Genomic DNA, 25,398 nt, shown 5'->3' with positions numbered 1-25,398 from the left:
TCCAGCAATACGAGTACATAGGTTCCCCACTCTGTAATTTCTGTTTCCTGCGTTGCTATAGCGCCCCCTCTTGTTTGGAGGCCATTAGTGATCACTATAATCACCAGAGAACATTTTTCATAGAGCTAATTATTTTGGAGGTGCAAGCTAGTCCGAAGACTATAGGTAACTGATTTCTGTGAAAATTGATCTTGGTGTAAGTGTGTGCGCGTTTGTGCGATACCCTTGGTTATTATAAAAGATAGAAACCGGGGACGACTCTTCAAAAAAGGGTGACATATGTAAGACTAGGATTTGTGATGTGTAGGGTGTAATATGTTTAGTGTTAGTAGCTCGGCGGTCTATAGATTTAAAAAATAAAACAATGATTATGCAAATGACATTAAGAGAATAAAGAGGCTGCGAGTGAAAGGAGATCTATGCTGGAAAAAATGTGTTTCTTAAATTAAAAAGTAAATACAACCTGTTACTCCAAACCAGTATTTTAATGGATTTAATTCTCACAGTAGCTTAGACCAAAATCGCACGACTCTCAGTCGCTGTTCTGAATATAGGTCCTGGCGGTTTCCATCTGTGTCCTCTAGTTTGTGCTTCACTAATGATCATGTGCACCGGGCTTAGTTTAGAAAAGCCGCTGAGAATTTTAACGTGAATCACGTTCCCTTGTACTGTTGTACAATTTGGTTCTGTCGCTTCAGGTCGTTTTTCAAGCCCCAGAATCATCTGGTCGCCCTTCACCAGACTGATTGCACAGCAGCAATATCTTCTTATAACGTGGTGACTATAATGGTACACAACATTTTAAAATGACGTCTTAAATTATTGGTTTCAGAGAGCCCGAAAATAACTCCCTAGCCACGTTGTTGAAGATGACTAATGCCCCTGTTTGTGTACACCCCTTTTATGTATTGTCTTGGCATTATTTTTTTCCAATACAAGTTCATTTTTCCCTCCATTCTTTGCTTTGCTGTCTTAGTAGGGGACGCAATTTGTATCTTTCCATTTTCCAATTAAATATGTTTATCCTGAAGCCTCAGGACAAGCAAGTGAAAATTTCCATACTGAGAGATTCATTTGTAGAATGTGACAGTGTTGCCAGGAACCAAGATCACTGGCTTCGATTAGAGAAAAGTTGTGAAATAAAATATTTATTTCAATCAGGGAAGAGTTTATAAATTGCTTTTGCTGTACAGGGCACATTCTCCCCCTGGATGTTCTGGAAAGGTCTTGTATTATCTGGGGAAAGTGTTGTTCGTGTCCAGGGCTTCTAATGCCTGTGTGTTCCCACAGGACAGATTGTGAAGTCCTTTCACCCAGTGCTCGGCTTGGAAACTGTGTCCAAGGCAATAAAGATTAATTTCTGGTTAATTAACACCATTCGAGACATGTGAAATGTGCCTTTTCACACTCTTCGTCTTGTTATTAAGTTTAAATTTCTTCTTGCCAGTGTCCTCAAGCTTCAATAAAAGATAGTTTCTTCCCACATCAGTTATGTTGTGTTGTTGCTGCTGTTTGACACTGTTCTGTTTTTCCCTGTTGGGAAAGTTTGTCATTAGAACAGCCCAGAAGAGGCTGTCCTCTGTGAAGGATGTTTCAGTGTTCTGCCTCTGTCAGTTGGGCGTATGTTCTGTGCATTGCTTGTGGCCTTTGTCCTGCAGTGATATTATACATTGTCTTGATGCCCTACCTCCTGCCCCTGTACTCCTACTGCTGTCCCTTGGCAAGGCAATGATGTCCCTAGTGCTGCCTTACAGTAATGTTTCACTGCCTGCAGTGCTGTCCTATAGCAGTGCCATATGTCATACATTTTAAAGCACATTCTCTTGCTTATGCACGTAAAAGCCATACATACAAGTACACGTTCAGACACTCTAAATCGATGTAAAAAGTAAGCGAGTATGAAAGTAATTATGTAAAATTAAGACTCCGGTAGGTCACAGCAATATTATCGAGCTCACCTGTATATCTTATTGTTATCTTGTTTTTATCAATAGTTGTGTTTGTAATATGATTGAAATGAAGGGTGATCAATGATATCATTTGTACCTCTAGTGAAAATGTACATGCATAAGAATTGAATGGGAGATATCTATAAGTATATGAACACAAAAATGTTTTAGAAATCGGTAACTTGTTTTTGTTGGTGGGCTTGCGAATGGAACGAAAAATATTAAAAATGAAGTTGCAAGAAAAAAAGCAAGTGAGCGTGAAATGTCGTTTTCCCTTTAGTTCAATGTTCCCTTGTCGCCCAGCCTGAGGTGGAGCAGGAGAGAGAGGCATGACAGGAGAAGGAAGAGAAGGGATTTGAAAACCTCAGTGACTTCAATTTTAATGGCAGGTACATGTGCAATCTATTTTTTTTTCTTTCCAGTATTTCACTTTCGCATTCTAATACTAAAAAAAAAAACTAAACAAAAGACCAGCAAAGGTATAATAACGATAACAGCGACTGTATAGAATAACAGTAATAATATAATTACAGTTATAACAATAACAGCATCAGAAGTCTTTTGATAGATAAAAAAAATATCGTCTGCAAAAGGAAGAAGGAATGTTAAGTGCCTTCTGAGTCAGGTTACGCTCGTGCCTACAAGTCACACAAAAGCAGAAAGTGCCGCGTTATTCCGATCCATAATCATAATTACTAGTGGCATTTGAGCAATTTGCTATTAAATATGCTTTCCATTATTGGGTTTTTTTCCCTGATTCTTGTGAACAATCTGATGCTTGCGTTCTTCTTGGTGGTACAGAAGATAAATGAATGAGACACAATAGATCACAATCGTTAATATAAACCATGATACTATGCTGTATATATTTATATACTATTTACAACAGTGCACACCACTCTTCAGCTGCAGTGTAATAAAGAAAAGCAAAGAAGGAAAATGAAGGGGTGTGAGTGTGTGTCTTCTGTGTGTGTGTGTGAATGCATGTGAGATCATACAGGATGATTTCTCCCAGATAAGCACAATCTCGTGCCAAGCGGGACCTACAGTAAATGAAAGGGTCTGATTATTGATGCCCTGAAGGCAGAAAACTCCTGTTGTTTCCTATGTAAGAGGAATTGAGGATAATGCCCCTTCTTCAGACACCATAGTCAGCGTCCTCACACATGTACCTCACCCAGACAACACAGGGTCACCTGTTACATAGTGCAAATGTGTGAAGATCGAATCCGAAATATTTACATGTGCACGTGTGCGAATGTGAGTCAGAGGTGGTGATACAACAGAGGTCTTCCATGCTTAAAAAAACACATCAGAGAATGGAAATAACAGAACAAGGAAGAGAGATTTTATGAGCAGAAACCGAAGTGACCCTAAATTAGGCAGGGTTGGTCACAAGGCTCATCGGAGATAATGATGGAAGAGGCAGTGTTATCGCCAGCACACCAGTGAGAGAGAGGGGAGAGAGAGCGAAACAGGCACGGGGAGAGAATGGAGAGCCGGTCCTCAGGCCTCGGCTTTCTCTTTCTGTTTCTTGCTTTTCTTGAGAAAGGAGGGCGCCTTGAACTTCTTCTTCTTCTTGGAGGGGGACTTGGAGGGCGAGCCCTCCGGGGAGAGGGTGGGCGCGGAGGGCGGCGCGTCGGTCTTGCCGCAGGGCGGAGCCTCCGTCTCGGCCCGCGTGGACAGCTGCTGCATCCCCTTCTGCAGTTCCTGCTCCGCGCCCTGCTCCTCCTCCTTCCCATTGAGCACCACTGCCGGCGGCCCGTCTGCCGCCACCTTCGAGACGTCTGTGGTCTTGCCTTCTTTGTCTTCACAGAGACAAAAAAAAAATGAAGAGCGAAACGTACAAAACACGTGACTCAACCTGCAGCACAAAAGTTATTTGTTAAAACAAGGATTTTACTTTACTTAAGATCTGAAGTTATTTGTCCTGGAAAAGGTACTTTTTTTAGTTCATGTGGAAATCTGTTTCCTTCCCTGCAGCATGATGGGAAACTGGGATCTTCGGGTATCCTGTGCTTTAGCTCTAGTTTGCAAAATCTTTAGATATTTAAAGGTTCTTGCGTTTCTTCCATATTTTGTTTCAGTTCTGTCAAAGAATAACCTAAGTCACAAAATAATCACTGACAGTATCTTATACAAGGTTAGTCAAAATATTGTCAACAAGTATCAATGCCAATTATTTTACTAAAGTTTTGTTTTCTCCTCCGCAGATGGCGATGGATTGTAAGGTAACTGTTAGAAACTTTGATATTAATGCTTTCGTTTGAAACCTTTTTTGTCACAGTAACCCAAGTATAATTTGTAATAAACTGTCAATGTTGTTAACAGCATTTGGACTAACCCTGTAAATTTCTAAAGAAATATTATACTTGAAAATAAAGTATAATAAAATAAACCATAAAGTGTCTTACCTCTTTTTTTATCCATACAAATATGTGTATGTGATGTTAATGTGTAAATACAACACTACTTCATATATCTAACAATAGATATTTACTCTCTTTTGCTAAGAAAAGGCAAAAGCCTGTGTAACTGAAAAAATGCTGCTTCTTTTATTATCAGTATCCAAAGGTTTCTCAATACTTACTATAGAGACAAGAACTCAGAATCGGAGGACATTCCTATGGGTCAGTAGAGGGGGACAGAGACAAAGACAAGAGAGAGAAAGAGACACAGTTGTGGAGACAGATGGCGAAAACAAAACACAACACAGTGACCTGGTAACAAGACACGCACCCCACATTACACACAGCGCACCCGGCCTTGAGGCCTTGAGTGTGTGCAGCACCCAGCCTCTGGGCGCACTCCAGGAAGAGCACAGCACGCCGCTCAGACACTGCCTGTGGGCCTGCAGGTTCTGGACGAGTGACCTCATGCTGTTTTCCCTATTGATCTTTCTCATCCTCTCACTGTGCAATGGGCCGGGGTCAGGTATTTAAAGGGACACTGCAGTCCCAATTTCTCAGACCGGTTATTAAATCTAGGAAACAAAGTCAATTCATCGACGGTATAGAACAATTTTAGAAATTTTGAATTCAGCAGAAAATTGCAAATGATGTGAAAGTACTGTAAGTCGCCATGTTGTCGCAAACCCCTGGTCTAGCCGCAGGCGAGAGTGAGAGTTTCCACGAATTGTCACGTGGTGCTGTCCTTCCCGCTCACTAGTCCCTGTACCGACTAATGTACTGTGACGTACGAGTGAATAAGTACAGGTTGTGCAGCAGACATTTCACCGTTCCAACGTGATCTGCATGCAGAGTTAAAAAGTAAGTTCCATTTATTAGCAAAACTGTCTTGAAGTCGAGAGCAGTATTTCTGTTGGATTAAAAGAGATATTCACAAGCCTGCCTGTTTACAATGTAATAAGGCCGCAACACATCACCAAAGTTTTGTTGCCTCATTCTGAATTACAGAAAACGGCGCTGCACATACCTGGAAATTTCATTTATTTTGTCACGGAAATTGGAGGTTTTACAAGTTACTGTGAACATTTTACTGTTATTATGGTTTGAAATACACTCATCAATGCTGATTTGTTCTAACCCCGAAATATGAAAATAGTGTTGCAGTTTTCCTTTGATTGTTTAATTGTCTTATGTTTGCGGAGGAGAAGAACTGAAAAGTGGAGCTAACATGAACTGCAGAGAGATCAATGGCTACAGACCTATCGACAGGCTCGGCAAACATCTTCAGATTCCTTAAGAATCCCCTGCATATGTGTGTACATGTGTCTCTGTACAAGTGCCTATACAGTACACATGTCCAGTGATGTGGAAAAGCTTCAGCTCATCAATTGTTCAATTGTTCAGGTCATTTCAAGTAGCATATGCAGCCCTTTTCTGGCATAAATGGTATAAAAGTATAACATTATTTAACAAGATGCAGCAACGCAAAACCTGCCAAACGAACTGACATTCTTCAAGCCATTTTTGAACCATAACACTCTTCGGAAACGAGTGTTACTATTATTATCTCAGTTTTGCATATATCTTAAACCTTTTAAAATGGCTGTTTTTGTAATAAACTCTAAGGTTTAATAAAAGCCCCGTAAAATACAGATGAGTCAAACCTTTTCTATACTGTATATACTGTATAGTTCTACAAATTCACACATATATATACAGTATGTATACAGATAAATACACATACGCAGGTCGTATCTGTCTTTATAGACATGTATACATGAGTGTACAATGCACATATGGAGAAGGAGGAAGAGACTCAGACATTTACACAGGTAGACACCTCCTAGCCTAGTGCTGTCCTGGCTGATGGCCTCCTCTCTCACCTGTGGGGGGTGTTTTGGAAGGGGAAGTGACCGGGGTCTTAGCTGGAGAGGTGGGGGGGCTCTTTGCAGGGGGGGTCTCAGTCTCATTCACCAGCTGCTCTTCAGCACCTGGAACACACAGACAAAAAGGCTAACAGAAGTGTGAGAGAGAGGCAGTCAGATGATTGCAAACATGGAATGTAAGTAGGAAGGAAAAACAGTACTGGGGTTCATGCAAGTGCCAGTTTTTATTCCAGGTGAGCTCTCAGTTACTTAATTGATCCCTTAATTGAACACAATAATAGCATTCATTTGATCTTTTTAACTCTTTATAGTTCCCAAACACATTAGAGGTTGTCTTTTTTGAGTGCTGCATTGCTCTTCAGATGTAATTTAAAGTGTCCAGTTTTTGACTAGGAAAACTGTTAGCCTAGTTTGCACTTATGTTTCATCAGGTCCATACATGAGTTTTTAACAGTAGTCAAAGAAGAGCTATACCATACTGACGACCCTCATATATGGTCCGTGGGACTTACTGGACGTGACCAGAATTCAATCTCTGGACAGTTCTACTTTCTAGTATTGTGAAACAGTCAGAGCTGAATAATATTCATATATCCCATTATCCACAGTATTTTCTGATTGCTTTTGAAAACCTAACATTCCTGAGTAATGTTCTTGTTTGCAAAGATACTTTGGATAGGCATACTGTACAGGCTGATATAAGGCACTGCTGTTTCCTGTTGTTTCTTATTTGTGCTGGTGCATGGCTGTGTGCCCCCTGTCCCCCTCTAGTGAGGGGACTGGGGGACACACAGACTGGGGCGCTGTGTGAAGGAGGGTGGGAGTGGCAGACCGACTGACCGTCCTGCCCCAGCTGCTGTTTCCTCTGCACCTCCCTCTTGTACTCCTCCAGCTCCTGGTCGGTCAGCTGGCTGAAAGGGTTGGGGGGCTCGGGCTCCGGAGGCGGGGGCGGCTCCTGGGGGCCCTGGGCGGACTCCTCGCGTGTCCCCGCCAAGGCCAGGTCAGCGTCTGCAGACTGGCGCACACAAGGGGCGGAGGAGAGAGGCTGAGAACATTTGGAGTTGATTTTTTGCGACACTTTTAATTTTTGTCTACTGAATGTGTTTGCCAATAAAAGAAAAAACAAACAATTAAAATGAGACAGGAAGACTAGGCCAGCAGGCAGACAGTTTGATGGAGACTGTAATGTTCAATGGCTGCTGTAGACACAGACTAATGGAGAGAAAGACAGAGAGGTCTGAAGCACCTGATAAAGGAAAGGCCTGACAGACAGATGTGAAGGCCCAGGTTTTAGTCTGAGACACAGACACACGCAATCTGGCAGGGATGGCAGAAAGGAAGCAGGAGTAGCAGCCACACTTTGACAAAAAGACACAGACACATACATCACATGCACACACACACTCTCACTCATGTGCATCTATATATGCACACATGTGCACACACCCACAAAATGTGTGCACATGCTCACACTCATTCACACACATGCACATGTGCACAAACACATTCACACATACACGTGCACACTCATTCACACACACATGAACATTCACACACACGTGCACACACATGTACACATGCGCACGTGCACACACTCATGCACATGCGCACGTGCACACACTCATGCACATGTGCACAAACATATTCACACATACACGTACATATTCATTTGCACACACACACGTGCACACATTCACACACAAATGTGCTCGTGCACGCAGGTGGAGTGTGCTGCTCCAGGTCGTACCGGGCTCCTGCTCTTGTCAGCGATGACACTGGCCAGCAGCTGGGACTGAGGCCCTGCCCACTTCACATCCTGGCGGTTCTGCTCCCTGATCTGAGACAGAAACAGAACAGTAAAAGTGAGAATAGGAGCTGCCCCTCAGGTGTGCTGGACTGAGCTGTTCCTTATTAGTTGACCTAGGTTCTCTTGGCTTTTAGCGCAACAGCGCCCCCGACTGCCTGCAGCCAAGTCTTGCTTAAATGAGAAAGGCGCTGCATCTCCTGCACGGGATTCTGCAGCACGTAGGAGAAAGAACATCCCTGACAGGCAACTGTGTCAGAGGAGAGAGCCTACAGACAGGGGGCCTTTATCCCTCTCACCCTGACCCTAACCCCTTCATACAGGCAAGCCCAGTCCCACATGAGGATCACAGCCACACCATGCTGCAGGGGTGCTCATGAGGTCCTCATGTGGCAGGACCACAGGAAAGCTTGCACTGTGCCTGGCTCTACTGCTGCCCTGGCTCTGTGTGGTGGCGCCGGTGAGCCCTGCCCCACCCCGCCACCCTACCTTGTTCCGTGTCTCCAGGACCTCCTGGGGGTTGGTGAAGAGCGGAACGAACTGGTTGGGGTTCTCGATCTTGATGGCCGTGCCGCTGCTGAGCTTCACCTCCTCTGCTCTGAGCCACTGTAGCGGAGAGAGGAGGAGAGGTGGGATGTGGGGGTGAAGAGGAGCACCCCTCATGAGCACCCCAGACAAGTTCAGCCTCCTAGTCCAGTACTGGGCAGTTCCTGAGGATGGGCCCCAAATCGTGCGACATTGTGTCTAATCTGTTAGTGGGGATCTGAGGAGAGGGGAGTCTCTGACAGCACACACTGCTGGACCAGCCTCTAGAAGCAGGTCTCCTCAGAGGGTTTCATTCCAATGTGCTGAACTCAGGCAATTGTTCAGGTCATTTCAAGACAGGACCTCATTTTCAGCACCGCCCAAAAATTCCCTACCTATTCTCATCTGAACCTTTCTGAAGGTTTAATGCAAAAAATAAATTCCAGTTTTTAGCAAGGATAAAACAGGTATTTGTTGGGCACCACACTCAAAGCGACCATGCTTGTGTGGTCACCTGGATGTCATGACGTGTTTATCCCACCAGAGGGCAGCAGAGGCTCTGCAGCAGTCAGCTCAGGTCAGAGGATTTCCTCTGCAATGCAGAGTAAGAGATGGAGAGAGGTGGGGAGAATGGACTGAAAGGAAGACAGATCAAAGACAGAGCGTCCACTGTGTTGATCCATGCCTTCCCTGGCCTGGGTGGCAGGGGGATGGGGGTATGAGCAGAAGATGTTTACCTGTTTGACATTTTTTGTGGTAGATGTTAGATTAACTGCAGAAGCTTATTAGAGCCACAGAGAAAAACATATTTTTTGCATTTAAATGAAATAGTTTTATATGAGATAACTATGTAAAAATGTGAAAATTAATTGGTGAATGATATCGTCTGCTTTATTAATATCTTGCATTATATGTCCAATAATATTGTCCCATGTAAAGTAGCCTTGACTTAAACAACAGAGGAATATTGTCATACTCTTCTTTGTGCAAATTAATTAATCTAAAGGAGCATGTGTACTGTCTTTTGTGTACAAGTATAACACCCTGTCAGTGAGCACTGCCGGGTTAAAGGCACATCTCAATTCTGTGAAAACCAGAAATGACACGCCTTTACAGACATATGTTATTCTTGATGTGGAACTGCAGAAACACACACTCTACATAGGTTTCTATGTACACAGAGTAAATATTCTGACTGTAACTGCAGGCTGTAAGATTTTTCCAGCCTATTCCATCCATCCATCCATTTTCTAACCACTCTGAATTGTTTGTGTGTTCTCCCCATATTTGTGTGGGTTTCCTCCAGGTACTACGTTGTCCTCCCACTGTCTAGAAACATACTAGTAAGTTAACTGATTTCAGGGCAAATCGGCCCTGGTGTGAGCGTGTGTCTGTGTTTGTGTCTGTGTGTGTGTGTCCTGTGATGGACTGGCGTCCTGTCTAGGGTGTACCCCTGCACCTGTTGCTTGCTGGGATAGGCTCTTGTTCCCCCCGCGACCCTGAGCTGAATGAAGCGGTTAGAAAATGCATGGATAGGTGAGTCTCCATGACTACACTGCAAAATGAGGTGCAAGATCTGCACCTTTAAAAATGCGCGTTAACTGTACTTAAAGACAGCGAAGAGCTTTTTTAACATCGTCCGGGCGGGCTCGGCACAGTGTGACTAAAACGTGGGGGCGCTGCTCACTGTGGTCTTGGTGCCGGGGCTGGCCTGGTCCTGGCTGATGCGCAGGTAGGAGTTGGGCGTGTTGAGCCAGCGCGTCTTCTCCTGCTGCTGCTTGTGGGTGTGGTGGCGCAGGGCGGGGCGGGGCACCCCGTCTTCCTCAAAGCTGAAGGCCGTCACGGTCGCGGGGATCTCCACCTCGCTGCGCGGCTTCACGCGCTCCAGCAGCACGGGGTGTCGGTATGCGTAGCCGGTACGGTAGCCCTGGAAACGCACCCAGAAATGCAGGCATGGGTAGAGCTTCATCACCGGGCGGCCATGACTCGTTTCATGCCAGTGTACAGTATGTCTGTGTATTTGTGTTTTCAGCGTAGGTCGTTAAGTGTACGTGTTAAAACCTCACCAGATTGTCCATTGTCCTCATCAGCGCCTCAAACTCGTGCTCCCCCACACGACTCTTGTGCAGGGGTCCAAAGGTGGAGCCAGCCCAGCCCACTGAGCCAGCCTGGTGGGGGCGCTGCTTCTCTGGGTCCAGCTGGATCAAGTTCTGCTCGCCCCCTGCACTGCACAATGCTGACACCTACAGGCACACAGCGGGATAGCATGGAAGGATCAACACTCTGCATGGTGCTGACATCTAGTGGCCCAGCCTTGCATAGCACATTTTGGAGGTGTGTATTTTTACTGAGCTGTATAATATCATGAGCCTTACACTTATATAGCGCTTTTCTGGATATTCCACTCGAAGTGCTTCACAGGCAATGTGTAGCCCATACCTGTAGCAGCTTCAGTGGGTTGCCAATTGTGAATTGCAGACTTATACAGCTGCTGGCAACGTTAACTATTGGTTTTTGTAATAAACTTAGGATCCCCAGCCTCTGACTGGGAAAAAAAAACTGGGTTCTGTTTAGGATACAGAGCTCAGTTATGGAAACTAACCCCTGTACTATAAACCATCACTTTCCGAAGACATGGAACCAGGCCCACACCTGCTTAGTTTCGGTGGGTTGCCATAGAAACCAAGCTTTGCAAACAAGGCTGCCAATGTTTGAAAAGAGTTTTTACAGCTCACCTGTATCTCACAGGCTGCCTGGATGTGGTAGATCCTGTAGAAGGCCTCTTCCACAGACTCCCCCAGCGCCACAATGCCATGGTTTCTTAGCACCAGTACCTGTGCAAGGAAACCACAAAACTCATTAAAGTACAGACACATTATGGAAAACAATATATTGTCTTTATGGGAAAAGACTCATCCTCCAAGACTCTTTTAGCCCACCATTTTTATATCTCTTTCCCTTCCTTTAGCTGCTAGACCTTTCTCCCTTTTTACCAGTTTTTCAATATATACATCTTTCCACTCCTCATTTCTCCTCTCACTTCCCCCCACTCTGTCTCCTGCCCTCTGTTTCTCCCTCCTGTGGCCCCTCTCTCACCTTACAGGTGGGCCCCAGGCTCTTCTGGAGCTCCACCCTGTCTTCTTCCTCCTCCATCGCTCCGTTGTAGTCAAAGTATGCCACTCCGCCCACCAGCAAGGCCTCATGGGATATTGGCAGGAGGCCACACTTCATGGCAGAAACCTGTAGTGGACAAAACAACACAGCTTGTCCCATGCTGAAATTCAAAAGAAATCTTAAGTTGTCTGTGCCTAACTAAATGAGTAGCCATGTTTATATGTCAGTTCCTGTATGAAGTCTATGTATGCGTCTTGGTCTGTGTATTTCTATGTGTCCATGTGTATCTGTATCTCTCTATGTGTGTGTTGCGGTGTGTGGGGCTCAGTCTATGTCTATCCTTGTGTTTGTCTCTCTTTGTGTTATAATGTCTAGGTACTGTATATGTGTCTGTGTTTCTATATGTGTATGTGTGCTAGCGGGCCCATGCCTCTGTATTTTTGTGCATGCATGTTGTGTATGTGTGCTGACCTGTGTCTCTATGTTCCTATATGTGTATGTTCTGTATGTATGCTAGCCCGTGTCTCTGTGTTCCTTTGTGTGTGTGTATGTGTGTGTGCTGGCCCGTGTCTCAGTGTTCCTATGTATGTGTGTATGTATACTGGCCCATGTCTCTGTGTTCCTGTATGTATATGTTGTGTATGTGTGCTGGCCGGTGTCTCTGTGTTCCTGTATGTGTGTGCGTGCCTGGCCTGTGTCTCTGTGTTCCTATGTGTGTGTGCTGGCCCGTGTCTCAGTGTTCCTATGTATGTGTATGTTGTGTACAGTATGTATGCTGGCCGGTGTCTCTGTGTTCCTGTATGTGTGTGTGCGTGCCTGGCCTGTGTCTCTGTGTTCCTATGTGTGTATACTGGCCCATGTCTCTGTGTTCCTGTATGTGTATGTTGTGTACAGTATGTATGCTGGCTGGTGTCTCTGTGTTCCTGTATGTATGTGTGTTCTGGCCCTTGTCTCTGTGTGTGTCTCCGGAATCTCGTGGCTCTGTACCGCTGCAGTGGCTGGGGTGTGCAGGTGGAGGACACAGCGCACGTCGGGCCGGGCGGAGTAGACGGCAGAGTGAAGGTGGAAGCTGGCAGTGTCGACCTGGAGAGCCGTGCTGCCCCTCTCAACCAGCTCCCCCAGAACATTAACCTTCACCTGCAGAAGGAAGCCTGAGGATCAGAACACCCCAAGAGCTGGCAGATGCAGCGGATTCAGAGAACAACACAGGGCAAAAAAAAGTCATCTGAGGGAAGGGAAGGGCTTGATTCTATCTAGAGCATCAGGGAATCAGGGATCCAGAGATCAGCACAGACAAGGGATCAAATCCCAACACACCTACTAATATACTGCCTCCTGGCATGCACTGCCATTGTGTGCCAGCCTGTGCTGCGATGCTAGGGCACTTGTTCACTGTTCATTGGAACATGTACCCCATGGTTCAATTAGTACATGCCACAAATTTCATATCTCCCCAGTGCATGGATTTCATGGCATTTTCCGGTTTCTCTCTGATATTTCTTAAAAGAACTTGTTTGATTATTACCACATGTCATGTCTTCAATAGAGCCAAAGGGCTGGGAGAAGCACAGCGCAAGAGGAGCATGATGCTTCCCCAGTGCTGTGTGGGGACCCAGGACATCCAGTCCCATAGGAGAGTCAGCCAGAGGGAGACTGCACTGCTGGAGGAACAGGTCTTACCAGGCTGGAGGCTGTCACTTCACTGAAGGAAAGACCCCTGGGGATGATCAGGAAGTGCTCTTGCTCCTTGCTCACTCTCAGCTGCAAACAAAGGTACACATGGTTTCAGAGAGTTATAGTCTAACACAGAACAAAGTGCTAGTGATTTACTTCTGTGGCAGGTAAGCATGTTCGAATGGTCAAGTACAAACACTCTGCATTGCTCTGTTAACTGCTCATGCTTAATGCAATGGCATTCAGGTATTCTAGAAGCATGGAGGTTAGCTCCGCCACTTTGCACCTTTTGGGTCCTGGTTTCGATTGTGGACATCAGAATCGTCTGCCTGGAATCTGCACATTCTCCCTGGGTTTTCTCAGAGTACTCCAGTTTCCTAATATCTCCCAAAGTTAAGCTGGCTAGGATAACTGGTGTCTCTTTAAACAGTCTGTCTGTGCTTGTGCGTGAGCCCAGCGATGAACTGGGATACCCAGTCCACATAGTGGCACAGTGCTTCCAAGACGAGTTGTGGATCACCACAACCCCTTGCAAGGAATTAGAGGCTAATGAATGGATGGACACTGGCTTCTCCCAGGGTTGATGTATTAGAAATTGACATTTTTTATGAAAGAGCACTTTGGGGACATTGTTTTCTCCATGAAAGGTGTCACATAAAATTAAAATAAATTGTCTTTTAAGGGCAGTCCACAGGACCTACTGAATAACTACTGTATGTGTGTGACTTGTGATGTTGCCATTCCAGGTTCAACCAAGAACATGGAGGTGAAGAAGGGCAGATGGATTCACAATGAGAGAAGTGCTACCAGCCGGCTCGGCTGCAGCCTGGGAGACAGGAGGTCGGTCACACAGTCGGACAGACTCACAGTGAGGTAGGTGCTGGAGAGCTGGGCCCAGCCATGCAGGTCCAGCAGCCGGTAGACGCTAGCCAGCTTACAGCGCATCAGCCTCTCGCCCTTCACCAGAGTGCCAGGCTCCGTGGCCTGCAGGTCATTGATCGGGGTCACCATCATCAGGCCTGTGGGGGACACGGAGGCAGAGGGGCGCCAGGCATCAGTCTGAGTCACTGTCATAAAAATCCAGCTGTGAGTTTAAAAACCAGGCTTGCATGATTCAGCACACCGACAAGGCAAACAATGGAGTTGCAGCAACACTAAAAACCATGAAGTGTGTGGGCTCCAGTGCATGTTGTTGAAACATTCTTTACAATGATCTTGCAACGAAAATATAATTTTAACCCAGTCTTTCCGCAACGTTTACTTGTCAGGGCGACGCATACAGAACATGAACATCCTACCGCCCGATTGTCTGACGTAGACTGATTTCCCCCATCCAGTGACATTTAAAGACCTTGCTAAAATATTTGGCCTAACATAACCAAACGACAACGTTTCAGCAACATTTGGAAATGTTGTTACATCATTTTGTGATGGCTGAGAAGCTACCAAGCGGCGATATGTCTGGGTCTATTTTCTGCTTTCTGTTTGGCATGGTGTGGCAATCGTTTAAGTTCTTCACTTATTTAAAACTGACTGAGCTCCTTTGATTAACTAAAAAAAGAGAAATGATCCACATTTCCTGCATGGAGCCATTTTATTACCTCCGAAGCACAGCCCAACTGGCTCTTCTTCGGTTATCTGCGCCTTGCAATGCATAGGGGTGTGGAGGGAGGGTACCTACTGGAAGGGGAGATGGGCAGGGAGGCTGGGGCCCCATGTGAAGCCATGAACTCGACAATCTGCCGTAGCGCCCAGAGATTGGAGGAGTTGTTCCCTTTCTTGATCTGCTCCTGGATCAGGCTCTCCAGCTCCTCTCTGAAAGACTGAGAGGACAGACACAGCGCCGCGTCAGAGCCGTCATCATCCCGTCGCTGACTGCCAGAAAGGAGTGGGCCTGTGTGCTCTTACTAAAGCATCGATCCAGAGCGCAGACAGGCTGTTACCGTGACAGAGACTGCTGAGCTGTTCAGAACAACTTCATCTGTAAAAGTAAAGTAAAGCAATGCCCAGGAGCAGAACGAGCTCATCGGTGTCAGCTCCAATGAATAATAATAATAATTTCTTACACTTAAATAGTGCTTTTCTGGACACTTAACTCAAAGTGCTTTACAGGTATTGAGGACTTCCCTCCACCACCACCAATGTGCAGCCCCCACCTGGATGAAGCGCATCACCTCTGAATGAGAGCATCACCTCTGTCACCGTCACAGAGCTGAGTATACCTGCTCCTGGTATCACCTTGTAGCTGCTCAGATTATTTTCTTCTTTGTTCATGGAACTGGCTTAAGTCATCTTCCTGTCCTGCCTCAGACTGGGGCACTGTGTTACAGAGGAGTGCTAATGCTAAGCGAGTGGTCCTCTCTCTGAGACCAAGACAGCTGTCTCCACAGCCGGTTATTGGGGTCAGTGAACAACCGAACATCTGAGGCCTCATGCCCCTGAGACCAGCCAGCAATTAAAATGTCACAGGGCTGTGTTAACCCTCCCCTGGGAGCAGCTGGCAGCCAAGACTGTACACGGTTAACCCCTTCACTGCCCCAGTGCCAGTGCCTTTACAAGAAAACACCTCCTCCTGTGCTTTTACAAGAAAGTACCTCCTCCTGCGCTGTCAGTGTTGCTTATTTAAAGCAGGGCAAAGGAAGAGACGATACAAGCTGGCTATTCAGGGCAAAATGATTTCTGTCTTAACATAAAATCTTGTTACTGTACATTGCAAAATTCTGCACTTTGTACCCTCTTTGTTTCTTGCTGGTTCGTGTTTGAAATCAATTCTCCAGTTACCTTCACAAAATGTCAGTCTTTGAGTTGGAGTGAAAATGTTTTGACTATCACCGTGGTAGTGTGCACTGAATATACTGATTTGCAGGTGTCCCTGTACCATGTTCACTACTCCCGATTATAAAGTTAAAATGTGTTAACTTATTCACTAAGTTAAAATACATCTTCACTGTTCTATAAAGTTTTTACTGTTTTACTAAGGAAAATTAAGTGTTATCTTACGCACTGTTCTACTTTTTTTTGATGCAGTGACTCCATTTCAAATATAGTGGTGTACCAAATAATTTGTAAATGCAAAGATACAGTACACCCACACAGAAAAGCTACTGTTTCGTCCTCACCATACACTTCACACATTGTTGCGTGTGCAGCTGAACGCTTGGCGTGTGCCTGCCTTGTGCTGCGTTGTGTTGTGTTGTGCTCTCATGTGTTGTACTGCTGATCATTAAGTGCATTGTGGTGCCCTTTCTCTGTCCCTCTCTCCATCTCTCAGTGGCTCAGAGTGCAGCTGTCCTGCGGTGATTTGTACTGATTGTTAATCTCAGCTGCAGGCCAGCTGAGGTTTGGAGATAATCAGGTCTTTGGAGATCTTAATGAGGGGTGAAGAGAGAGGGAGGGGGAGAAGGGGGCCTGGCGCACACATCAACCCACTACCCTCCTGGGGTAGATAGCTCCCGCAGACACAAGGGGGGTCCAGGCCGCAGCCCCCCCCCCTCCGGCGGTCTGGGCCGCCAGTCATCCGACCTGAAATCTCACAGGACCAGCCCGCAGGTTTCTAGAGCCGGTGCGGGTTCCTGCAGGTCTGCCCAGACTGGGACTGGCACACTCACGGGGCTCTGCAGGATGACGGAGACGCGCTTCTTCTGCTCCATCATGCTGAAGTCCTGCTGCAGGCGGGGGGCCGCGCTCCTCGTGCGCAGGAAGTCGGGGTCACTGTCGCTGCTCCGGCGGATGTAGCTCTCCTTGTGGGGCGACGGGGAGGGGCAGGGCGAGGGGGAGCAGGGCCCCTCGGGGAGGGCGTCGGTGCTCATCGTCACAGGGGGGTCAGAAGAGGGGGACAGGGGGTTCCGAGAGCTGGGGAGAGAGGGGGGGGGAGGAGACACGAGGCTCAGGGTTAAGTGCAGCAGGCAAATCAAAGCTCACGTGTGTCCCTGCAACCTGGTCTGTTCCTGGTAAGTTACTGCCCCCCTGGTCCTTCCTAAAGGTCTCCATTGACCCCAGCCTGAACCACTCGCCCCTGGGCTACCCCCGCCAATGTTAACCACTCCTTGAACAACCCAAACTACTCATCATTCCTCCTGCAGGTGAACCCAAAGAGCCCCAGTATCTTCCAGTTCTGACCTGTCCTCAGAAGGAAACACTAGACCAGTGTCTGAACCACTCAGAGATCATGCTCATCATCACAAGGCGCTACATGTGGTACAGAACATTAGAACAAACTGAATTCTGCTCCCATGGTATCACTTTGATAACTTAGAGGGAACCTTTTGGCAGCGTTATGGTGGCTGCTATGTTTTAAAAACAGCAAAGCACATGAAAGGTTAGAAACGAGTGGAGGCCATTGAGCCCATCAAACTGCCATCGTTTGGTACTTAGTAACAGATTGATCCAGGGATCTCCAGCCGTTTCCTCAAGGAAGCTTCAACGACAAACTCGAGTAGCTTGTTCCATGCTCCCACCACCCCTTGGGTAAACAAGTGCCTTCCGTTCTGAGCTTCAGATGCACTTCCCCGTAGTTTCCCACTTGTGTTCTCAGGTTTGTGCTTCACTGTTCTTCCTGATGTGAGCCACTGGGTTGACGTTGTCAAAGCCAGTGAGGATTCTGAATTCTTGTACCAGGTACCCTCATAGCCGTCTCTGTTCAGAGCTAAAAAAGGTTCAGTTCTTTCAGCCTGGCAGCCTTCTGCTGCCATCTGTGTTGTTTGCTACAGATTTTATTGCGCAAGTGTTAATACCCGAATCCAAGCAGCACAGATTGAGGAGGTTTCACAGTGGAGCAGTGAGGTTCTGGGATGAGGGCCTGCTTTTCTCCAGCTCCTTTCATGGCGATCGATGGGGCCGACAGACACTCAACAAACACACGTACGTAGAATGTTTATTTTTATTCTTGCTGATGGCTCCAACAAGCAACTATTTTGTAGAATTTTGCCCCTTTCTTGCCCTGTTCTTTCGCTGTGTGTCTGATATCCAGCTGTGTCCTGTGGCTCCTCTGTCTGGGCCTCTCACACACACACACTCTTACTGCAGATTGGGCTTTTCGGATTCTTTGTTTTATTAGAATCACTCAGCTTCTGACCGGACTGGTAGTGGGTTTCGGTTTCCCTGTGAAGAGCACGCCTGGCACTGTATTTGCTGCCACAGCCCCTGTGCAGACTAACAGCTCGTTCATGAAACACGGTCCTGCAGAACGCAGATAAAAGAAACAGACACCACACCCACTGCTCCCCCCCACCATCTCGCTGTGCCTCCTGTCAGTGCCTGGCCTGCTCCCCTCCTCACTCCTGTCTCGGACTGTCTGACTGTTTCTCCAAAGTAGGCACCTGCCCACCTACAGCAGGATTAAAGTCTCTATTTTCGTTCAACAGCATTGTTTAAATATGAATCTGCTGCAGCAGAGGATAGAAGGCAGGGTGCACTGTACAAGGAGAAACATCTTACTTAACACAGCGTTGCAGCAGGATTCTCATTTCCATAGACTGCTCTCCGATGGGCTGACACACGGTTACATTATCATTTGAGAGGACACTGACGTTGCTCCTATGGGGACAGCTCTAAATAGGCAAGGGTGACTCCAGCTGAAAGTAAATTCGTTATTCTGGGGGTAACCTTAAAGTGTTATCAGAAGTAGCTCCTGACTTCATGCTCATATAAGAGGTAAAATAAAAGCTTTAAGATGCTTGCAAACAACACTGCTTTCCTTGCACTTACATGTACATATAAACAGTCTGCCTGTATATACATTTTAACAGCATGCCTCTGCACAAAAAACGAACAGTTATATTCTTATACATTTACTGTAAATGCAATAAAATTGTTAAATAACAGCCTGTGAGTTATGTTTGTAAGGCATTTTTAATAGGAAAGCTGTCTGATTGTATCACCCTAAATATAACCCAGTTTAACATAATTCACAACTGCATGACTCAAGTCCCAAATTCCTTCTTAAAATGCCAGGACAGGCTCTGAGCTGCAACACCCCTCACCAGGAGCACACGGCTTTCTGATAACGTATGGATGGACTGAGCGAACGGCCATCAGTAAAACATCCTCTCCAGACTAATTAACTCACTGACTGAGTTTGCTTGCTTTCCTTTTGTGGTCTCAGCAGGAGGCTTTAATTCACCTCATGGGCAGGGCGGTAAGAGCCCTGAGCAGAAAGTGAATGCGCCTGGTTAGGCCCCTTAATGCAGATCAGCTTCTCTTCGAGGGTCTGCCTGAAATCTATTTCCGGTGAGGGCCAGGCAATCCAAAAGACTCTGCGTTTTACAAGCTTCAGGGAACTGGCCCTTTTCAAGCCTGAAAGAGCCGTGCTGAGTAACTGAACCTCAAAACATGACATGTCCTGAACTTGACAGAAAATTGTGCAAACTAATACACATCTGGCGTGAACTTTTATAACTAAGTAAGGAAACCAGATGTTAATGCGGATTCAGTATTTATTGTCACCAGTGCCAAGCGCCTGTGTGTTTTATGTGACCAGCCCGTGACACAGGCTTAGCCCTGGGGATTTCAGACAGTTTTGCAAAAACTTCAATGTTAAGAATAATCCTGTGTCAACAGAGGAGGAGATTAAACGACACAGCACCGTTAAGAGCAGCGAAATCCAAGCCTGCACTGAAAATACCACAGCTTTTTGGAAGGATTAATTATCACTTCACTTTTCGAACACTGAACTCATTCTTTCTTGGCTTGGCCCAGATGAAGACTCCTCCCTCCAGCTCTTGACAATGCAAGCACACAGCTGTGTTGATCGAGTGCGTTCATACCTGCCTCTCCAGCGGCCTGTCTTTCCTAGTTCTGCAGGGGTCCCTTTATTAATCCCCAGCCACATGGCTGCGTTCACTGCAGGGCACCCGGGCTCACAGAGACACTCTCACCCGCGCTCGCCTGCGCCCAGGCACTCCCACACACCCCGGCAGACGCGCCGTGCTGATAACCTATCAGATCCTCCTGCCGACACCACCAGGAGGCAGCCGGCTTGGCGCTCCAGCCTTCTGTCGCCACGCTTTCAGGCTGCGGTTTTGAAAAACGGTTTTATTGGCACGTGCTTTGCAGTTTAGAGATCCGGCGAGGGTAAAATGGAGGCGCCGTGAACCTCTTCGGCATTGAAATGCATGCGTATCACTTCTTATCAAACAGAGGCCATTTAAACCTCTTTTTAAAAAATGCTGATCACATACAATATATTCTTTGATGTGCTCCCAGGCAATCGAAGTAGAATACAATGAAAACTGAGTGGGACACAGTATTATGAACAATCTTTCATTTGCTGTATTTTTCAGGGGCTTTATTACAACATTTAAACATCCATTTCTCGAAATCCATCTTACAGGAAAAACATTCCAAACTAAAAGCATATCACGGTGTTCCCTGGGAGCTGGTTTTGATTCAGGGAGACCAGGAAATAATCTGCCCAGTCAGCTTCCTTCTTGATGGACTAAAAACTATGGGATTTCCAATGACTTAGGATCTCTTCCCTATCGTGAAGATGAGCAACCCCAAATTTCTCCCACTGATCTGTTCACCACACATGCCCATGTGTATTTCAATACATTCCACACCTATCAACCAATAATGTATCTAATGTTGGAATTTTATAAGATTTCTCATTTCCAAAAAATGAAAGATGAAGTGAGGAGGACTTATACAGTATATACAGTGCCCTGCAAAAGTATTAACCCTTGTTAAGTATTAAATCTTGTTATTTATTTGATCTATAGGCAATTCTCTTACCTTTGTTATTCAGTGGTATTGGGACTTAATTGTATTGACCAGATCTGTGAATGAGGCCATTATTATTAAAATTTAAACCTTGTTTTTTTTTTCCAATCCAGACATTAATTTACCTAATCTGCCTTTGTTGTCCACAGGAGACCTGCACTGGATCGCTTGTGTCTGTGTGTGCGTGTCATTATCTGCTACAGCACAGGGCCGGCGACACAGCTGTTAACCTCAGAACAGCCCTCCATGGGGACACCCACAGAGACTGGGGTGGCTCAGGGGGGAGGGAGGGGGAACCGCCATCTTCCTGTGCTCCATGTCTTATTTACTATTCACTTCATTAATCCGGCGATGCGCAAGACAGAGCACGCTCCCTCTGTCTGACTGTAAATTCTGGGTGGCAGAATATCCAGGCTAAGGAGGAGGTACTGCCGCTCAGATGAGTAAGCAGGCAGGCAGGGCATCCATTGCCAGTTCTGCATTTGCTGTAGATGGATGTATAGATGATTAGAGAGATACGAATTATGGGTATGACTATTAAATAGTTCTTGCCATTTCACAATGCTGATGTTCCCACCAACAACTCATAGCAATGCATGATCTTAAAACACACCTTCAATTTGAATGGTGTTTCTCGTGCAATGTGCAAGTATCTCCTGTAACTTACACTTTATCTACTGTGCCTACTATACCCTGTTGCGAAATACATCCCTGGGTGCTAATATCACATGCACATAAATATTTCATTACTAAACAGGTCAACATACATGAGTGAATTACTAACAGTGGTGGACAACCAATATCCTTTTCTTAACAAAACACACGCTCCAGATAGTAAACTCCCCTACAGACACTCTGTATAAACAAAGGTTCAGGCTCATTGTTCAAGAGCCTCCTCCCTCCCGATGGATAATCTCTGTCCTTGCCCTTGATTTACCACACTGAGGTAGACACACCACCACAGCTGGCTCAGCATCAAGCCCACAGAGAGAGGGAGGGACGCCAGGTCCATAATTGCATGATTAATGTCTCTATTGATGAGTAATTTGTAACTGGTGCCACCGGAGTGCAGGCAGCCCGGCTACATATCTATCAATGAACGGTGCAGTGAGGGAGGCGGAGCACTGCTGTGTAGGGCGTATACGGTGTTAGTCACACACTGTTGGAGAAGGAGCAAATCATCCTGTTCACCATGAAGCTGAGGGACGTCCTCCACCCCCACTGGAGCTGACCGTGCACTTGCACCTCTTTATGGATTCAGCCAAGATCATACCCGTTTACCTAAATACGCACCGAAAAGCAAGAGAAAATAATGTGCTTTCTCCTGCTCTACAGCAGGGAGTGCTAGAACACTGTAGGTCTCCTGACCAATCGCCTGTCTCTGCCACTCTGCCTCCCAAGATCATCAGCTCCTAAGCGGGTAACAGACTTTCCTCCTTCTTGCTGGGCTGTATTCAAAACCCCCCCTGCCTTCATCGTACACGCCCTGTAGCTCATTTTGACACGTTTTGCTTTTTCCCCCCAGAAGGAGCACAACCTCACAGGCACAAAGGCTCAAAGTGATCACTGCAGAGGACCGAACATGCTTACATTTCCAAAGTCTGGTCCTCCTATCTGGACAGATGTTTTCGGATGCAACCCCATTCCTTCCGAGAGAAATCCATCAGTGAGTTCTGCAAGCGAGAACAGTTTCTTTCTCTGTAGTACCCGGGAGTTTTCTGGCCCCACTAATCTGCCAGGGAGGGGTGGTGCTCTCGGGCTCTTCCCCTGTTGGACACTCCCTTTTTTCCCCCCGCAAGAGAGACTTTACATAAATATGCAGGTGCTTCGTTCGAAAGTGTTTTTTCTTCTGCTTTGGGCGCTCCTGCTTGAAGAGCAGAGGAAATTTCTGCTGGGCCAAGGCAGGGTATAGGAACCCATAAAATATAAAGAGCAGAAAAATCAACAAATCAATACATCACCAGCAAGAAGGTATAACTAAATCTGACAGATATAAAAGAGCAGCCATTTCCCATGTAGAGTAGAAGGGTGGCATTGATCTCAGATGACTGCTCACATTCCCTCTCTCAAACGGCAATGTGGACATCAGTCTTCCTGGTGCCAGCAGGCTCAGTGAAACACTCTCTATGGCTTTCAGGCCATATTGAAATCATGCAGCCCTTTCTGCTACAGTGTGCTGTAAATGCATGAACCGAATGCCTTCACAGGGAGAACGTGAACAACTCAGCCACAAAAAGGGATTTTTATTTAGTTCATTAGTGGACTGTGTCCCTGGGGGGCTCCAGAGACTGAAAGTACTGTTTTATGGAATACTTAGTCTCCCTCTTTCCATAGCCCAGCATGAAAGCGATTCTTGATGTATCGGTTTATATACCTCATGCAACTACAAACAGATAGGGTATTTAATTGCGATTTTAGTTTCACACAAATAGGAAAAATTTAAATATTTTTGTTGTGTACACTTCAATAGAAAATAAAAAGCAAACAGGCAAGAAGAGCCTTGGCTGAAATGATTTCACCAGGACCACGCAATACCAGTGATTCAGTTCACCTGTTTTGGCCTTTCTAAAATAAATGTTTTAACAAAAATGCGTGATTAGGGCTTAGGGTGGATTTATAATGACGATGGAACGTAACACGCAGAGGTGGTGGTTTATAAAAAAAAAAGAGAGAGACCTCCTAGCTGCGATACTTGCTTTCCATTGTCCTTTCCCACCCCCGCCTCGCCGCCTCCAGCCCCAGAGAGCATCGTTCTCCGCTTCCCGCTCCTGCCCTGCAGGCTCTCGGCTGCCTAGCAACCAGGCGCGGCTCAGCCCGCCGCAACATCAGCACCAGCCCCAGCGGAGCCCAGGCGCGCGGGGCCCGTCCCCCAGGATTCCCGCGTTGTTTACCTCCGGGCGCCACACGGCCATAGGCGACATGTCAGCCTAGTGCCTGTGTGATGTGAGCCAACATAGCACAGCACACACGTACACGGGATCGACTAAGAAAAACAGCCTCTGACAAAAACAGTTGAAAATAGGTCATCCCTACGCGGGTTTTGTAACATACGCTTTGTAGCTTTACGACGCGATCGCTTTTTTGTGTGCCTTTTGTTAAAGTTATAGGGTACTATAGATGTATCCCCTATTGCAGTGTCGGGTTTCTCGCTAGGCGAGTGTTCCGGTGGACCAAACGCCACACGCGCTTTTAAGACCCCGGCAGCTGGTCACCAAGTTCAAAACGTAACCTTCGATATAACGCTTCCAAAACCATTTAGCCATTTCAAAACTCTTTAGCTCTTTAAAAAAAAAAAAAGCGGCGGCACAGCTGTGGAATCAAAACACCCCGGATCAAATGATGGCTCGGCTCGCCTGCCGTCATGTGCCGAGTAATTGAGTCGTTGCTCTTGGACAAGAGTGAAGCCATTGATAACGCAGCCGTAAGCTTGCCTTCGCCGTCGGCCCTCAAGAAGCGCTCCAGTCTGCACCACCTTCTGTACCGCCGAAACAACGGAGAGGGGCAGACAGTGCATTTCATTGCACGACAGATTCCAGGCACCATTGCCTAAGTGAATAACAGCTTCCTTAATATCATCGCTTAAGAACAGGTTGCAAAAACCGCATTTCTGAAGGACTCAAACATGATTAAGAAAACATTCAAATACATGCTGGTTGTATATTCTTCCCATAGAACGCCTTTATATAATAAAAACCCTTCCGACACAAACGAATAAAATATTCAAATACTGTACCACCTCCTCAAGACAGAAACGTATACAGGTAGGGATCCAAAGCTCATCACTGCTTACCTTGTTACAGCATCATCCGAGCCCTCTCCTTAATAGATATATTGGAAAGCAGGCTGCGGTTTGTATATAAACGTATCACAAAACGAACCCGTTTTTATTTTCTATAAAATGCAATAACCAAAGCAAACCGCTTCAGTGACAGCCTGCAGCGGTAACCTCTCGGTGTTTTCGCTTCATTATATCCTCGCAGTCTGGTGCTGCCGAACCACGCCTGCCTCTTCGATGCCAATGACCTCAGCTCTTTCGTACAGCTACCAACCCCCCCCCGCCCCTAATTTAACGCAGAGCAGTTCCTTTTGTAAGGAAAGGAAATAATTGCTCGACGGTATTACTGAACTACCGTTCTGAAAACTATCATTAACGGTCTAGGCGTTTTTCCGGATGCATCCGATATCCCTGCAATAAATTCACCACATAGCCTATATAGTACTGGCAGCAGACTACTAGTGTCCTACTCCACGAAATGCTTTCATCAATCCAGAATGTGGATGGAATGTCGCCCCCTGGCGTGGAATACGGGAATTGCATT

At 46.3% G+C, this 25,398-nt stretch overlaps 1 protein-coding gene and 1 long non-coding RNA gene across 4 annotated transcripts; one reads left to right on the top strand and one right to left on the bottom strand.

The window, feature by feature from the left end:
- The first annotated feature begins 85 nt into the window (after window positions 1–85).
- On the top strand, window positions 86–2,417 carry LOC148674318 (uncharacterized). The gene is made up of 2 exons (XR_015935294.1): window positions 86–165; window positions 2,230–2,417. It is a non-coding gene; the product is annotated as an uncharacterized LOC148674318 (long non-coding RNA).
- add2 (adducin 2 (beta)) lies at window positions 2,304–25,321 on the bottom strand. Of its 3 annotated transcripts, XM_088624408.1 has the most exons (16): window positions 20,125–20,354; window positions 16,969–17,212; window positions 15,042–15,183; window positions 14,228–14,379; window positions 13,367–13,447; window positions 12,674–12,823; window positions 11,669–11,812; window positions 11,308–11,406; window positions 10,639–10,815; window positions 10,260–10,499; window positions 8,537–8,653; window positions 7,991–8,080; window positions 7,084–7,258; window positions 6,241–6,348; window positions 4,540–4,573; window positions 3,516–3,757 (listed from the first exon to the last, which is right to left on the bottom strand). In XM_088624408.1, coding segments are annotated over exons 1-16 (2,019 nt in total). In that variant the 5' UTR covers window positions 20,190–20,354; the 3' UTR covers window positions 3,516–3,756. The 3 variants fall into 3 exon arrangements, with proteins under 3 accessions (XP_088480533.1, XP_088480532.1, XP_088480534.1); XM_088624407.1 differs by lacking the exons at window positions 4,540–4,573; window positions 20,125–20,354 and adding an exon at window positions 24,870–25,321 and having other exon boundaries at window positions 2,304–3,757; XM_088624406.1 differs by lacking the exon at window positions 4,540–4,573 and having other exon boundaries at window positions 2,304–3,757.
- Window positions 25,322–25,398: the final 77 nt, after the last annotated feature.

The sequence above is a fragment of the Lepisosteus platostomus genome, chromosome 3, assembly GCF_059453375.1.
Source record: "Lepisosteus platostomus isolate fLepPlt1 chromosome 3, fLepPlt1.hap1, whole genome shotgun sequence".
In the NCBI taxonomy this organism is placed as follows: domain Eukaryota; kingdom Metazoa; phylum Chordata; class Actinopteri; order Semionotiformes; family Lepisosteidae; genus Lepisosteus; species Lepisosteus platostomus.
Note: the sequence above shows the minus strand (reverse complement) of the source record. Positions and strands in the feature narration are given on the sequence as shown.